The sequence below is a fragment of the Vulpes vulpes genome, chromosome 11 (assembly GCF_048418805.1).
Source record: "Vulpes vulpes isolate BD-2025 chromosome 11, VulVul3, whole genome shotgun sequence".
NCBI classification, from domain to species: domain Eukaryota; kingdom Metazoa; phylum Chordata; class Mammalia; order Carnivora; family Canidae; genus Vulpes; species Vulpes vulpes.
Window position 1 is genome coordinate 29288913 of NC_132790.1, and position 15892 is coordinate 29304804.

The following is a 15892-nucleotide window of genomic DNA, read 5'->3' on the forward strand; positions in this document are numbered from 1 at the left end:
TGAATTATTTCTTATGACAAAAAGGAGTCAGAGTGTTCATGATGACCATTTTAATCACAAAGTGTTAACATACAGATTAACATAAACTTCAGTTATCATAGGAACACGTTCACAAAATTCAGTAACTGGTATCAGTGAAACCAAAGTAAGCATTTTGGAGACTTCAACGCACTGGATGGAATTCTTCAAGAAATTCAGCATAAGTTTTCTTATCTATAAAAAGATCACAAAAAAACTTATTTTTAGATTATGTTTTAGAAATTATATTTCCTAAAGAAAAATAAACACTTAATATTCTATAGATATAAACTCCTAAGAATTTCCTTATGTTCTTGTTCTCAACCATAGCTTAGCAACCACTGAGAGATTCTGTTTCACTGGATGAAGGATAACTTTGAAAGAATCCATGGTGACATCCAGATGGCTGCTGCCAGGGGGTCCTGACTGAAGAGGTCAAAGAAGGAATGAACATGGAGAGGCACAGATCAGCTGGGAGGGCCAGGAGTTGATGTGATCAAGCTTCCATGTCCCTGCTGTCAGTGCAGGAGGCTTTTGGCACAACTGCCACTAATCTGCTGCTCAGAGACAGAATGAGTCTGTGAGAGGGATTCCTGGGTGGCTCAGCAGTTTAGGATCGAGTCCCACATCAGGCTCCCTGCATGGAGCCTACTTCTCCCTCTGCCAATCACTCTCTCTCTGTCTCTCATGAATAAATAAATAAAATCTTAAAAAAAAAAAAAAAAATGAGTCTGTGAGGCTACACAAGCTCCTGCTGACAGAGGGAGCTAGTATGCAGAGGAAGCAATAAGCCAGAGGCCTGAGACTGAGGACTACTCTGCCACTGGGTCTCACTCTTAGGAATCAATATTCCCAAGATTCTAACTCAAAAATCCAATAGTTTTGAGTATTCCCCATCCCTGATACATCCATTATTGATGGCTTTGTACTCTAGTCTTTGAACTCTTCACTGATAAAAATAAAAAAAAGAAAAAAAAAAAAGAAAAAAAGCTGTATCTTTTTGATCTACCATAAACATCACATATGTGACTGAAGGCTATGGGAATATTAAACAGAGTAATACAATTTTAGAGCTAAATAGGAGCTTAAAGACCATCATTTGGTATGGTGAAATTTAAATGCTCAATACTAGACATTTATGTGAATAGGAAAATCTACATATTTACAAGTTCAAAATTTTTCTACATTCATTCACTCACATGTGCACACCTGTATTATGTGTGTGTGTGTGTATATATATATATATATAAATACAAATAAGACAGTTAATATTTTTTTTCTAAAGATTTTATTTAGTCATGAGAGACACACAGAGAGAGGGGCAGAGACACAGGCAGAGGGAGAAGCAGGCTCCATGCAGGGAGCCTGATGCGGGACTCGACCTCGGGACTCCAAGATCATGCCCTGGGCCAAAGGCAGGCACTAAACTGCTGAGCCACTCACCCAGGGATCCCCAGAAAACAGTTATACTACCATCAAATCCATAGTAAAGAGCCATAAGTAGGATGTGCTAAGGAATTTCGTATTTGTAGCTGGGCCAGGGCTTCTTTGAGATGAGGACTCTTGAGCTGGAATATGCTAGGTGGACAGGTAAAGACAGAGCAAGAGGAGGATCAAGAGGGTACAGGGTGTACAAAGTGATACACAGCAGGTTCAGGACACAGCATTTCATGAGGCAGGACATGAGTTGCAGGAGATGAGGCAGGGTTCTGTGTAGATCAGGTCAGCTATTACTTACTGCTTACTAGCAGAGGCTCTGTCCTGGAGGCTGAGGAAACAAAGATGAAGCTACAAGTCTAGTGAGGGACACAGACACGTACATGTCATGTGATGGATAAAAGGCATGGGCAAAATCTTTCTAATAGGCAATTAGCTCAGTCTGGGGAAATAAACTCTCCTCAGGAGTCTGGATTTTATCCTACAGGCAATGGACAGCTATTGTAAGCAATCTATTTTAGGCATAACTACATTTATCCAGAGACAGGATCTTTAGTAAGATTGAAGGCAGAAGTGAGCTGGAGGCAAGTGCAACAGTCCAAGCAAGAGGTTATCAGGGCATGAACTGGGGGGAGTGGCAGTGCGAGAGACAGGAATTTAGAACTGAGATATACTTAGGAAGTAGAACAGGAAGACTTGACGACTAATGAGAAATTCACAGAAAGACTAGAATATCCTTCCCAGGTTTCTGGCTGGGGTACTGAGGTGGACAGTGGTGCCACTTACTGGTGCAGAACATAGAAAAGAAGTCTGCACAGGCAAAGAGGACATAAATTCTGTTTGCTGCCTGATGGACACAGAGGTACTCAGCCGGAAAATTCAAAGAATTTAAATTCAAGAGAATTCTACTTGATAGACAAAGATGTGGGAATCATCAGAATACTGAAGGTACCTGAAGGTACAGGCATGGATAAGATTAACCAGGGGCACCTGGGTGGCTCGGTCGGCGAAGTATCCCCCAGTTGATTTTGGCTCAGGTCATGATCTCAGAGTCGTGGGATCAAGCCCCACTTTGGGCTCTGTGCTCAGTGGAAGGTCTGCTTCTCTCCTTCCCCCGCCTCCCTCCCCACCCTTGTGCACACTCTCTCATTCTGTCAAATAAATACCTTTTTCAGGAAAATCCTCTGGATGTGATTTTATATAGGCAAACATATCATGGTCCCTCAGGGCATACATACAGTCTTGACGTCTTAAAAGATAATATCCAATAAAGACAAAGGAAGTAACATACAGAAGCTGACGATGCAAACCTAAAATTCAAACAAAAAATCCCAAAGAAAGCAAAAATCAATGTATATTTAAAATCATAGTTTTGCGGTTCAGACATACATCTTTCATCATTCTCTTAAAAAAAAAAAAAAGGCTTTTCTATGGCGTTTTTGAAAAAAACAGTCTTGACCTTGATATATCTTCCTAAAGAAATCTGGCAATTATGAAAAGCAACATTAAATCTATAGGCATAACTATTAATAGAACCCAAGATTTTTAAAATTCAGCTTTTACAAATTTCTTCAGGAGAAAAGGTGGATTAGTACAAAATCCTGAAGATCTAAACTAACTTGTATTCCAGAACCTGTTCAAGATGTGATGTGACAGAGATGAAGTCCTTTACAAATGCTCGAAAAGCAATTTGGTTTGTCTCCATATACTAATTTATATTTGCATATTTATTGGTTACCAAAGTAGCCAGCTACTCTACAAATAATGTTATCAATTCTCTTTTTTACCTTCTAAATTTTGTACCATGTGCATGAATTACCTATTCAAAAGCTATATTTATAAAAAAATCATCCTACAATAATGAGACTGGGGAGGATCAACTCATGTGATGTAGGGAAAGCCAAAATATAAATTCTGAAGGGGAGATCCAAAGGTCTGAACTTTACACACAGAAGTATCTTTTTAAAAAGGCTAACTGCAGGGATGCCTGGGTGGCTTAGCCGTTGAGTGTCTGCCTTTGGCCCAGGGTGTGATCCTGGAGTCCTGGGATCGAGGCCCACGTCAGGCTCCCTGGATGGAGCCTGCTTCTCTCTCTGCCTCTCTCTGTGTGTCTCTCATGAATAAATAATTAAAATCTTAAAAAAAAAAAAAAAAAGGGGTAACTGCAGGTTTGATTTCCTAGCTATGTCCCAGGATTCTATCCCTCTTCTTCTTATCCCACACATATTCCTCTGAAGAACTTGTTTGTTTCTACAGGTTTTATCTACTGTCCACATACTGGTGACCTTGAGTGTGTCCAACTCAGATACCCATGCTGAATAACATGTATATCCAAATGTCTGACAGTACGTTCACCTGAATACCACCAAATGAACTTCTTTCCTATTCATACCTCATCCTCTTAATTCAGAGAATAAGACCATTCACCCAGGAAATAAAGTCCTGGGTAATAAACACAGTAATCAACCTTTTTTTTTTTTTAACCCTCTTCCCCCCACCCATCTAGTCAGAGTCCTGCCAGTTCTTCCTTATATTTCCCTTGCCTCACTTCAGAGAACTCATCTCTCACTCATACTACCTGCTCGCTCCCTTTATCTCATTTTCCATTCCATACTTACCCCAGCCTTTACTCTGTCACTAGAGGAATTTTTACTAAACTACAAACCGAGCTTGCCAGCTCCTCCTTCTTCAATTATACCCAATAGGTGACCAAACTCCTAGATAACGACCTTGCCCTTCATGAGCTGACTCTTCCATCTTCATCTGACACTCCCTGATATGTACATTGTGCTTCAGCAATACTGAGCTACTTTTAATTTCTTATGCAAATTAGACTCCTTCTTGCTTGTTTATTTTCTTCCTGTTTTTTTATACCACTCACGGGTTATTTCTCTGCCCAGACACCTCCTCATCCTTCAAGACTCAATTCAGACATCACTTCTAAGAAGTCTTCCCAGAACTTTCCTTAGTGAGGTTAACAAAGTGAACTCTATTTCTGCTATAGAAATTATTTCCATCTACTTCCATGCAAAACCAATGCTTAATTCATCTCTCTGTACTAGCACACAGAGAGCACTTAATATCTAATAAACAGATACATGGCCTTGGGCAAGTCAATTTACTACCTCTAAAACAAAGATAATACCTATCCTATCATTCTTACAGCAGTATTATATAAACCAAAAGAAAACATATGTAAAAATATTTTGGAAAAAATATGTAAAACAATAAAAATGCAAAGTATTACTATGATTTGGGACTGGATAGGGCCCAGACTCTTTTGCATTCTCTCTTGCCCCAAAGAGCCATTGTTTTCCCTAATGGGCCACCTGCAATATAGCAAACCAAAGTGTGCTGGGTTCTACTGTGTGCCACTGGACTACACAGACCCAAAAACCCAGACTCTCTATGCTTACCCATATCCCCCAGAGAAAAAGACTCCCTGAATGTTTTGGATGACGACGTCAGTGTTCTAGTCCTAAAGACATGATGTAGCCCTTTGACGTGGCCTCTTCCCGTGTCCTTTCCCTAACCTTTTCTCTACTTCTCAGCAGTGGTCTCCCTCCCACCACGTGCACCCCTCCACAATCATTTTCCTTTTCGTTAAGTGAATCTAAACTTGGAAGCTACAGTACCCTTTCCAGGAACACCATAAATTACTGTATATTAAACTAGAAATCAATACATATATTTAACTTGTGGACTACACTTAGATACCAACTAACTATAAATTTAGGGCAGGTAGGGATCCCTGGGTGGCATAGCAGTTTGGCACCTGCCTTTGGCCCAGGGCGCGATCCTGGAGACCCGGGATCAAATCCCACATCGGGCTCCCGGTGCATGGAGCCTGCTTCTCCCTCTGCCTGTGTCTCTGCCTTTCTCTCTCTCTCTATGACTATCATAAATAAATAAAAATTTAAAAAAAAATTAGGGCAGGTAAGTGTTAACTAGCAACAGGGGTTTAGAACTCCAGATGGGAGAGAAGCTTAAGAAAAAATTCTATTTAATAGTTTATGCTAACCTGAAAAAGATGTGCAAAATTTGGGTTCCAACAGTACCCACAAAATGCCAGGTACTCTCCATGGCTGTAGTTTGAAAATCTACCATATCTTTCTCCTTCCCTGCTCTTCTGTCACACTTGTTACCCTACGTGCCTAAACTTTTACCACAATGTCTTTTTTTTTTTTAATTTTTATTTATTTATGATAGTCACAGAGAGAGAGAGAGAGAGAGAGAGAGAGAGGCAGAGACAGGCAGAGGGAGAAGCAGGCTCCATGCACTGGGAGCCCGATGTGGGATTCGATCCCGGGTCTCCAGGATCACGCCCTGGGCCAAAGGCAGGCGCGCCAAACCACTGCGCCACCCAGGGATCCCCACAATGTCTTTTAAATGGATATGCTTGTCTGATTTGTAAACCTTTGGGGGGCTGGGGCCATGTTTTAGACTTCCTTGTAATCTACATATATTTATTCAATAAATACTTGCTGAATACTATTATATGACAGTCATTAAACTAGAAAACACAATATGCTTCAATAAGTACTGCTGAGAACCATTTTAATAGTCCTCAAGACCTAAATTTTCCAAAGTAACCTAGGGAAAACCAGAGAACTCAAGAACTCTGATTCTTACCCCTAGATTAAGGGCTTTATATATCATCTCTTCTAGTTCTCACAGCCACACAGAGGTAGATAGTATTCCTGTTTTGTAGCTAAGGAAACTAAAGCTCATGAAGATAAATAACTTCCCCAGAATCAAAAGGCTAGTAGAATGGAGGTGGCGTCAAATGCAAAATCATGTGCTCTTGACCATTATGCTCTTCCTCTGGAATAGTTTCTCTTCAATCTGTACCTCCTTTGTGTTCCCAAAGTGCTCACTGCTCATCTACTTTGATGAAAACACACTCTCTGCCATGCCTAGACCCATAATGGACTGTTTACTTGTTCTCCAACTTGATTAGGAGCTCTTCAAGTACAGGGATGGTATTCTTTACCCCATATACCCAGGATGTAACACTGCCTGGTACAGAGGAAAAGTTCAGTAAAAGCTGATCAAACGGGGGATCCCTGGGTGGTTCAGCAGTTTAGCGCCTGCCTTTGGCCCAGGGTGTGATCCTGGAGTCCCGGGATCGAGTCCCACATCAGGCTCCCTGTGTGGAGCTTGCTTCTCCCTCTGCCTGTGTCTCTGTCTCTCTCTCTCTTTCTGTGTCTCTCATGAGTAAATAAATAAAATCTAAAAAAAAAAAAAAAAAAAAAGAGTCCTTAAAAAAAAAAAAAAAAGCCGATCAAACAAATATATGGTAAACTGTTTGCATAACCACAGCTAAGGAATGGAAACTCTGGCCAGCAACTTCTGTGTGCCAGGCATTTTATCTACAGAATCTCACTTAATTCTCACAACAAATATGCAAAGATAATTATTCTCATTTTATTTAACAGATTTATTTATTTGAGAGAGAGAGCAGGCAAGCGAGTGTGGGGGGAGGGTAGACGAAGAGATAGTCTTAAACACACTCTGTCCCACACAGCCTCCATCTCACAACCCTGAGATCATGACCTGAGCTGAAACCAAGAGTCAGATGCTTAACCAACTGTGCTACCCAGACCCCAATATTCTCATTTTATAGGTGAAGAAACTTTGCCTCTGAACAGCTCTACCAAGTAACTTACTCAAGCTGACAGAAGACAGTGGAGTAAGGCTATTTAGTTCCAGAGTGGAGTTCTTTCCATTACAATAAACGACAGGCTTGGGCAAATGTGGAGTGGTAATGAAAAGGGAGAAAAACCTCATCTCCCTAAAGACAGAAATAGACAAAAATCTTTGTGGAGAGGGGTCATATTCAAGGAAGATGGAACTTCAGAACTATTTGAGCACTGGAAATGCTGAGATTTGGTGATCTGGGAGCTAGCCTTCAGGCAGGACATTAAGCGGGAAAGTGGCAAAAAGAGGCAGGAGCGATGTGATTACTGGATACCTGAACCACTCTATTAGCTTTCTTCTTAACTGAACTTCTTGGCTCCAATCTGTGCCTTGCATTGACAAAGCTGATTCCCCCTCCCCCTTTTTAAAGATTTATTAATTTACTTTTTTAAAAATATTTTATTTATTTATTCATTCATGAGACACATACACACACACACACACACAGAGGCAGAGACACAGGCAGAGGGAGAAGCAGGCTCCATGCAGGGAGCCTGACATGGGACTCGATCCCAGGATTAGGACCTGAGACAGAAGGCAGACACTCAACTGCTGTGCCATCCAGGGGTCCTTAAGATTCATTAATTTGAGAGAGCGTGCATGTGGGGTGGGGATACAATGACAATGATAAAGGGAAAGAGAATCTTAAGCAGACTCCTCACTGGGCAAGGAGCCAGGCTGGGCTAGATCTCAGGACCCTGAGATCACAATCTGAGTAGAAATCAAGAGCCGGCCCTCAATGGAGTGAGCCACTCAGGCATCCCAAGCTGACCTTCCTTTTAAAACACAAGGTACAGGGATCCCTGGGTGGCGCAGCGGTTTGGTGCCTGCCTTTGGCCCAGGGCGTGATCCTGGAGACCCGGGATCGAATCCCACGTCGGGCTCCCGGTGCATGGAGCCTGCTTCTCCCTCTGCCTATGTCTCTGCCTCTCTCTCTCTCTGTGACTATCATAAATAAATAAAAATTAAAAAAAAAATAAATAAAACACAAGGTACAGGGATCCCTGGGTGGCGCAGCGGTTTAGCGCCTGCCTTTGGCCCAGAGCGCGATCCTAGAGACCCAGGATCGAATCCCATGTCAGGCTCTGTCAGGCTCCCGGTGTATGGAGCCTGCCTCTCCCTCTGCCGGTGTCTCTGCCTCTCTCTCTCTCTCTCTGTGACTATCATAAAAAATATATATAATAATAATAATAATAAAAATAAAACACAAGGTACAGGGCAGCCGGGGGGTGGGGCTGGGGATGGGGGGGAGGGGGGCTCAGCGGTTTAGCTGCCTTCAAACCAGGGCCTGGTCCTGGGAACCTGGGATCGAGTCCCACATCAGGCTCCCTGCGTGGAGCCTGCTTCTCTGTGTCTCTCATGAATGAATAAATAAACTAAAAAAATAAAATAAGTAAAACACAAGGCACATAGGTGCCTTGGTGGCCCAGTCAGCTAAGTGTCTGATACTTGATTTTGGCTCAGGTCATGATCTCAGGGGTGGCTCTCTCTCTCTAAAAATAAACAAACAAACAAACAAACATAAGGCCTGGGGCACCTAGCTGGTCCAGTTGGTAGAGCATCTGATTCTTGATCTCTGGGTGGTGAGTTCAAGTCCCACGGTGGGCATGGAGCCGACTCACAAAAACAAGCAAAAAAACCCACAAGGCCTGATTACTGCATCTCTCCACTCCGCTCCCCCACCACGGCTCTCAAAACCTAAAAAGGTTCCTGTCTGCCTGGAGAATAAGTGGTCATCATCTACCTAAGTCTCCTTCTTAGCCTTAACACCCTACCACCCTGCACACTCAGTCGTCAGACTGTTCCTGGCTGAGCGGCCCTTGCCTCCATTTACTTCCCTGGCCTCCCATGGGCCTGGGAGGCTGGCTGTGTCCTAGTATCTGCCTGATAAATCAAAGCTAAGCTCAAAGACCCGTCTTCCGAAGCTCCCTTCCTCTCTTCCCTTTGGAAAGCCATCGGCCTTAGCACAGCTACCACGACGGCCCTTTATCTGACAGGCGGCCCCTCACATGGCCCCTCACATTCTTCGAGAGAAGACCGCCCAGTGGTTGGGCCTCTCCTCCTCAAAGGCGGGCGCCAGGCCAGCAGTACCTGGGAGTTTGTTAACAACAGGCTTCGCCTCTGACCAACGGAATGGGAATCCTCATTTTAACAAGACGCCCAGGCTACCCGTACGCCTCCGCACGTAAGTGTGAGAAGCGCGGGCGTCCAACGTAGCCGTGAGGCCTAAGCGCAGGCTGGCCACTCCACCACCGCGCGCCCTCGGGTGAGAGGCGTTGGCCCTCCACGTCTCTCTCCACCGCGGCTCACGCTTCCCCACACAGCATCTTGAGGAGCCGGGCCGTAACGCACGCACGGCCCGCAGACGCTCACCTCGGCACACAGCAAAGGGCTGGCAGCCCGGCCCCGGGTTCTCTCACGGGCTCGCCGTGAGCTCGTGGCTTCTGATGACCTCGGCCTCCCTACGTGCCAAAGGGCACTCTGCCCTACTGCGTTCCGAGGCCGCGGATGCCCCAAGCAGGCGAGGCGGAGGCTGCCAGGTGAGAGGGCCGGGGAAAGCCAAAGCACTTGGGGCAGCCCACGGACGGCGAGGAACCCGCCCGCCGCCCCGCCGCGCGCGAGCAGCCCTCACCGGCGGACAGCACCGGCCTCCTCCGGATGGCGTTATCGAGCAAGCCGGAGCAGTAGCCCAAGAAGCCCATGTAGGCGAGCCCCGGGTCGGTCAGCTTGGGCGGGGGAAGGCTGCGCGCCTCATCCGGCAGGAACTGTAAGGGCACTCGGCCCGGCCGTCCGCTCATCATGGTGACGCCGTCCCCGCTTGAGGCCTGGCCTCCGTCCCCAGCTACAGAGAAACCCACCAGGACCACTGCCGGGGCGCACGCCGGGCGCTTTCACCTCCGCGAGCGCGGCTGAAGGGCATGGCGCAGGGCGGTGCAGGCCGCAAACGCTTCCCCGCGCACGCTGCGGCCGCGGCCCGCGCAGGAGGTTCCGGGATACTAAATGCCCCACCTCGCCCGGCTCCGGTTCCTGCCCGCGCTATTCTGGCTCCGGGCGGGGCTTTCTGGGCCTTGGTACCCGGGTGGTGGGGACAGGAAACGAGCAAGACGGGGAGGCCGGCAGGGGGGGCACCTGGGGGCTCAGTGGCCGAGCATCTACCTTTGGCCCAGGCCCTGATCCCGGAGTTCCGGGATAAAAATAAAAAGGTTAAAAACAATTTATGACAAAATATTAACGGTTCTTACTTCTGGACGGTAGGATATGGGTATTTGTTTTCTTGTTCTTTGTAATTTTTCTCCTTTAAGTCTTGTTTTTAAAAAAAGTCCCAAGTTGGATTCAGAAGAATGTGTGGGAGAAGAATGTGTAAACATTATTTAACATTTTTAAGTGTTTGCCTAAGAGTTCATCTAGTTTTGAAAATTTACATAGTCTTGCTGGGGAAAATTTTTAGTGGCTTTCCTTCTTTTGATGTGATTTTAATATAAAAATTCTGAGGTTTTTTTTTTTTTTAATTGCAAAACAGCTTTTTTTTTTTTTTAATATGTCATGCTATTTTCATAGGACAGATTCCCAGCCCTGTTGTTACTGGAGCAAAGAGTGTGAAATTTTGAAGCATTTGCTGTGCTCCAAGAAACTCCCAATATATATGTCTGTGTGTGTGTGTATATATATATATATATATATAACTTCAGGAAATCCTAACTTGAAATATTAAAGATCTGGGAGTGCTTTTTATAGGCACAAAATGTCCATCCTTTAATCATTCTTAACTGATACTTGATTCTACTACTTTGGAGCTTAATACCTTCCATACATAGACCTTTGCGTTAACCTCTGGTTTAATCAGCATTCATCTAGGAAAAAGGTTGATCTCACTAACGAATGAATACGAAAAGAAGACATTTTCATTCACATTAGAAAGAGTTCTTTGGCTCAGGTTGTGATCCTGGCATCCTGGGATGGAGTCCCGCATCAGGTTCCCTGCAGGGAGCCTGCTCCTCCCTCTGTCTTTCTCTGTGTTTCTCATGAATAAACAAATAAAATCTTAAAGTCTTAAAAAAAAAAAAAAAGAAACTTTTATTCTGTGATTAGACAGACATGATCCTATATATTTTTTTAAATTTATTTATGATATTCACAGAGAGAGAGAGAGAGGTAGAGACACAGGCAGAGGGAGAAGCAGGCTCCATGCACCAGGAGCCCGACGTGGGATTCGATCCCGGGTCCCCAGGATCGCGCCCTGGGCCAAAGGCAGGCGCTAAACCGCTGCGCCACCCAGGGATCCTGATCCTATATTTTCTTCCCAAGTTTTAGGTTTTCATGTTTAAGTCTTTAATCCATTTGGATTTTATTTTTGTGTTGAGTGTGTGGGATGTTACATATAAGAACTGACCCAACACCATGTATCAAATAGTTCATCATTCCCCCACCAATAATCAATTCCAACTCTAATATACATCATGCCCTCAGAAACGCTGTGGTCTATTTATTTTTCTTAAAAAAAAAAAACTCCAGCATTGTTGTGATATTATTGCAATATAACATATACAAATTGAAGGTGTAAAATGTGATGATTTGATACACATGTATATTGTGAAATGATTACTACAGAAGGGTTAGTTAACAACCATGGTCTATTTCTGAACTCTATTTTGTTGCCAAGTATTTTGCCTATTACTGCCTTTGTCAATTACTGTACCTATACCACACTAATAACTATAGCTTTGTAATATTCGTTTATATTTGGTAGGGTGTGCACCCAATTTTTTTCAAAAGCTAGCTCACAGTAAATGTTAGCAGTTATTATTATTATTTGCACAACTCTATTATTCCTCATGATTTTAAAATCACCTTGTCAGATTCCCTGGAAAATCTCATTGGGGATACTGGTTGGAACTGTAATGAATTTATAACTAATGTGAGGAGAATCAATGTATTTTATTTTAATTTTTATTTTTTTAAAGATTTTATTTATTTATTCACGAGTGAAAGAGAGAGAGAGGCAGAGACACAGGCAGAGGAAGAAGCAGGCTCCTGCAGGGAGCCCGATGCAGGACTCAATCCTAGGACTGAGGGATCATGACCTGAGCCAAAGGTAGACGCTCAACCACTGAGCCACCCAGGTGCCCCAATATATATATATATATTTTTTAAGATTTTTATTTATTTTATTTATTTATCTGACAGAGAGAGAGCATATGCACAAACAGGCAGAGCAGCAGGCAAAGGGAGACGGAGAAGCAGGCTTCTTGGGGAGCAGGGAACCCCACAGGGCCGGATCTCAGGACCCTGAGATCATTACCTGAGCTGAAGGCAGACACTTAACTGAATGAGCCACCCAGGTGTCCCAGAATCAATGTATTTTAAATGCTGAGGGGCACCTGGGTGGCTCATTGGTTGAGCATTGGACTCTTGGGCAGCCTGGGTGGCCCAGCAGTTTAGTGCCACCTTTAGCCCAGAGCCTGATCCTGGAGTCCCAGGATCAAGTCCCGCATCAGGCTCCCTGCATGGAGCCTGCTTCTCCCTCAGCCTGTGTCCTCTGCCTTTCTCTGTGTGTGTCTCTCATGAATAAATAAATAAAAATATTTTTTTTTAAAAAGCATTGGACTCTTGATTTTGGCTCAAGTTATGATGTTAGGGTGGTCAGATCGAGCCCCCTGATGGGCTCCATGCTCCACGTGGAGACTGCTTGTCCCCTTCCCTCTCCCACTGCTCACCCCCCTCCTTGTGTGGGCTCTCTCTCTCAAATGAAAAATAAAATCTTTAAAAAAATTGCTGAGCCTTCTCATGCATGGACACTGTAAATATTTCTCCATTTATCCAAGTTTTCTTTCTTTTTTTTTTTTTTAAGATTTGCAATTTATTCACTTGGGAGAGAGTGAGCATGAGCATGAGCAGGGGTTAGGGTCAGAGAAGCAGACTCCCCACTGAGCAGGGTGCCTGATCCTAAGACCTCCAGGATCATGACCTGAGCCAAAGGCGGACGCTGAACCAACTGAGCCATCTAGGCACCTCTCAAGTTTTCCTTAATGAGGGATATATCCCTCATTAAAACATTATAATTTTCTCCATAAAATTATTACACATTTTTTTTTAGTTTGTCTTTAGGTATGTATAGTTTCTGTTGCTGTTGGGAATGATCGCATATATTTTATTACCTTTTAAAATTGTTAATTAGGATGTTGCTCTTATGTCCAGCATCTTGTTAAACTCCTATTAGTTTCAATAGTTTCTTACTTGATTCTGTCGTTTCCCCACATCCTTGGCAACCCTTGCCTGATGCCATTGCCAAACTTTGATTTTGCCAAACTACTGGTAGAAATGCAGTATCATTACTCTTTTGCTGTACCTTGATTATCAGTAAAGTTGAATATTTTTTCATATTTATTGACTATTCCAGTTTCCTCTTCTGTGAATTAGTTGACTGTTATCTTTTACTTATTTTTCTTTTGTATCATCTTTTTTTTTTTTAACTCGGTGATCTCTAGTAATTCCTTTTTTTTTTTTTTTTAAGATTTTGTTTATTTATTCATGAGAGACACAGACAGAGAGAGAGGCACAGACACAGGCAGAGGGAGAAGCAGGCCCCAGGCAGGGAGCCTGACGTGGGACTCCATCCTGGGTCTCCAGGATCACGCCCTGGGCTGAAGGCGGTGCCAAACCGCTGAGCCACCCAGGCTGCCCTGATCTCTAGTAATTCCAAAGATACTCTCAACACGAATGAAATTTACTGCTTTTGTGTAGTCAGATTTATTCATTTTCCCCCATTGTGATTGTGTTTTGTGTGTCTTGTCTGAGAAACATTGTTCACCCATGACAAGTCTTTCTGTTCTCACTTTCGATTACATTACCCTAACCAGAATACCAGTGACCTCCATGTTAACCACACCCATTGGTAACAACTTTACTCAACGTCTTAGCAGCATTAGACACAATCTCTTTTCCATCCTTTCAGTGAACACTCTCTTTAGCTTCCAGGACACCATGCACTCCTAATTTTTCTCTTGCTTCACTGGCTTCAGTTTATCAGTTTACTTTAATGCCTCCTCTTTTTCTTCTCAGCTTGCAAATGTTAGATTTCCTTAAGACTTGTCCTGGGTCCTCTTCTCTTTACTACTATTCTCTTTCCCTAGGTGACATATCTACTCCATTGGCCTTCATTATCATGTATATACTGATGACTCCAAGATTTATTACTCTAGCCCAAACTCTTTTCAGAGCTTAAAAGATACATCTCTTCTCTTGCTTCGAATCTCTGTCAAGATATCTTACAAACATCTCAAATTAAGTATGTCCAAAAATAAGTCTTATTCACACTGAAAAATTTTAAAACAAATTTTCAAGTATAAGGAACAAGGGATGCCTGGGTGACTCAGTGGTTAAGTGTCTGCCTTCAGCTCAGGGCATGATCCTGGAGTCCTGGGATCAAGTCCTGCATTGGGGTCCCTGCATGGAGCCTGCTTCTCCCTCTGCTGTCTCTGCCTCTCTCTGTATCTCTCATGAATAAATAAAAACTTAAAAAAAAAAAGTAATTTGCATTTCCCTATTATCAAGTGAAAATAGTTATTTTCCATTTGGGTTCCAATTCGGTTTCCTGCTGTTTGGTTGCCTAGTCATATACTTTGCTTATCTTCTTTAGAGCTATCTTTTAATTTTTTTTTTATTTTTTTAAAGATTTATTTATTTATCCATGAGAGAGAGAGAGAGAAAGAGAGAGAGAGGCAGAGACACAGGAGGAGGGAGAAGCAGGCTCCATGCCGGGAGCCCGACGTGGGACTTGATCCCGGGACTCCAGGATCTCACCCTGGGCCAAAGGCAGGCACTAAACCGCTGAGCCACCCAGGGATCCCTAGAGCTATCTTTTTAAAACTGATTTGTAGAAACCTCTTGTTTGAGGTAATATGAATCCTTTGTTTTATATATTATAAAATACTCTCTCCTAATCTGTTGTTCATCTTTTTTTTTTTTCTCAAGATTTTATTTATTTATTCATGAGAGACAGAGAGGCAGAGGTACAGGCAAAGGGAGAAACAGGCTCCCTGCAAGGAGCCCAATGTGGGACTTGATCCCAGATCCTGGATCCCGGGATCATGCCCTGAGCCGAAGGCAGAAGCTCAAATGCTAAGCCACCCAGGCATCCCTGTTTGTGTTTTAACTTTGTTTATAAGGCTGTCTATTACACAGAAGTCACAGTTAAAATTCTGATGTAGTAAAATTTATCAATCTAACCTTCTTTATGTATTGTTTTGTGTTGTAAAAAAAACCTTTCCCGGGTGCCTGCTGGCTCAGTTGATTAAGCGTCTGCCTTTAGCTCAGGTCATAATCCCAGGGTTCTGGGATGGGGATGGAGTCCCACAGTGGGCTCCCTGCTCAGCGGAGAATCTGGTCTCCCCTTCCCTCTCTCTTTGCCCCTCCCCCTGCTCATGCTCTCTCTCTCTCTTCTCTCGCTCTCTCTCTCGCTCTCACTCACTCTGTCTCTCAAATAAATAAATAAAATCTTAAAAAAAATAAAAATCTTTCCAAACCAAGTTTCTAGTTTTTCTTTTTACAGTTTCCAAAACAAAGCCCATGTACCACCTTCCCATCTTCCTGCTTCTTGCATTTTCCCCATCTCAGCAAATGGTGCCAACAACTATCCAGATGTAACACCCAAAATACAGAGGTCATAGGGGCCTGTCTTTACCCTCAAGCCCTACATTGAATCCATTTCCATTTCCAACCTCTGTCAATTCCAACTCCA

General features: G+C 43.5%; 1 protein-coding gene across 1 annotated transcript; it reads right to left on the reverse strand.

Moving 5' to 3' along the window:
* Window positions 1–35: 35 nt before the first annotated feature.
* NDUFC2 (NADH:ubiquinone oxidoreductase subunit C2) lies at window positions 36–10198 on the reverse strand. Its single transcript, XM_026010419.2, has 3 exons — window positions 9788–10198; window positions 2622–2765; window positions 36–213 (listed from the first exon to the last, which is right to left on the reverse strand). Exons 1-3 carry the CDS (start codon window positions 9954–9956, stop codon window positions 164–166), a joined length of 363 nt encoding a protein of 120 aa, XP_025866204.2. The 5' UTR covers window positions 9957–10198; the 3' UTR covers window positions 36–163.
* Between the last annotated feature and the right edge of the window lie 5694 nt (window positions 10199–15892).

Coding starts and splice junctions, on each gene's coding strand:
- NDUFC2 (XM_026010419.2), bottom strand. CDS start 9,956: ATGATGAGCGGACGGCCGGGCCGAGTGCCCTTACAGTTCCTGCCGGAT. Junction 2,766..9,787: donor GAGGCCGGTGCTGTCCGCCG/GTGAGGGCTGCT, acceptor TTTGAATTTTAG/GTTTGCATCGTCAGCTTCTG. Junction 214..2,621: donor AGAGGATTTTCCTGAAAAAG/GTATTTATTTGA, acceptor ATCTTTTTATAG/ATAAGAAAACTTATGCTGAA.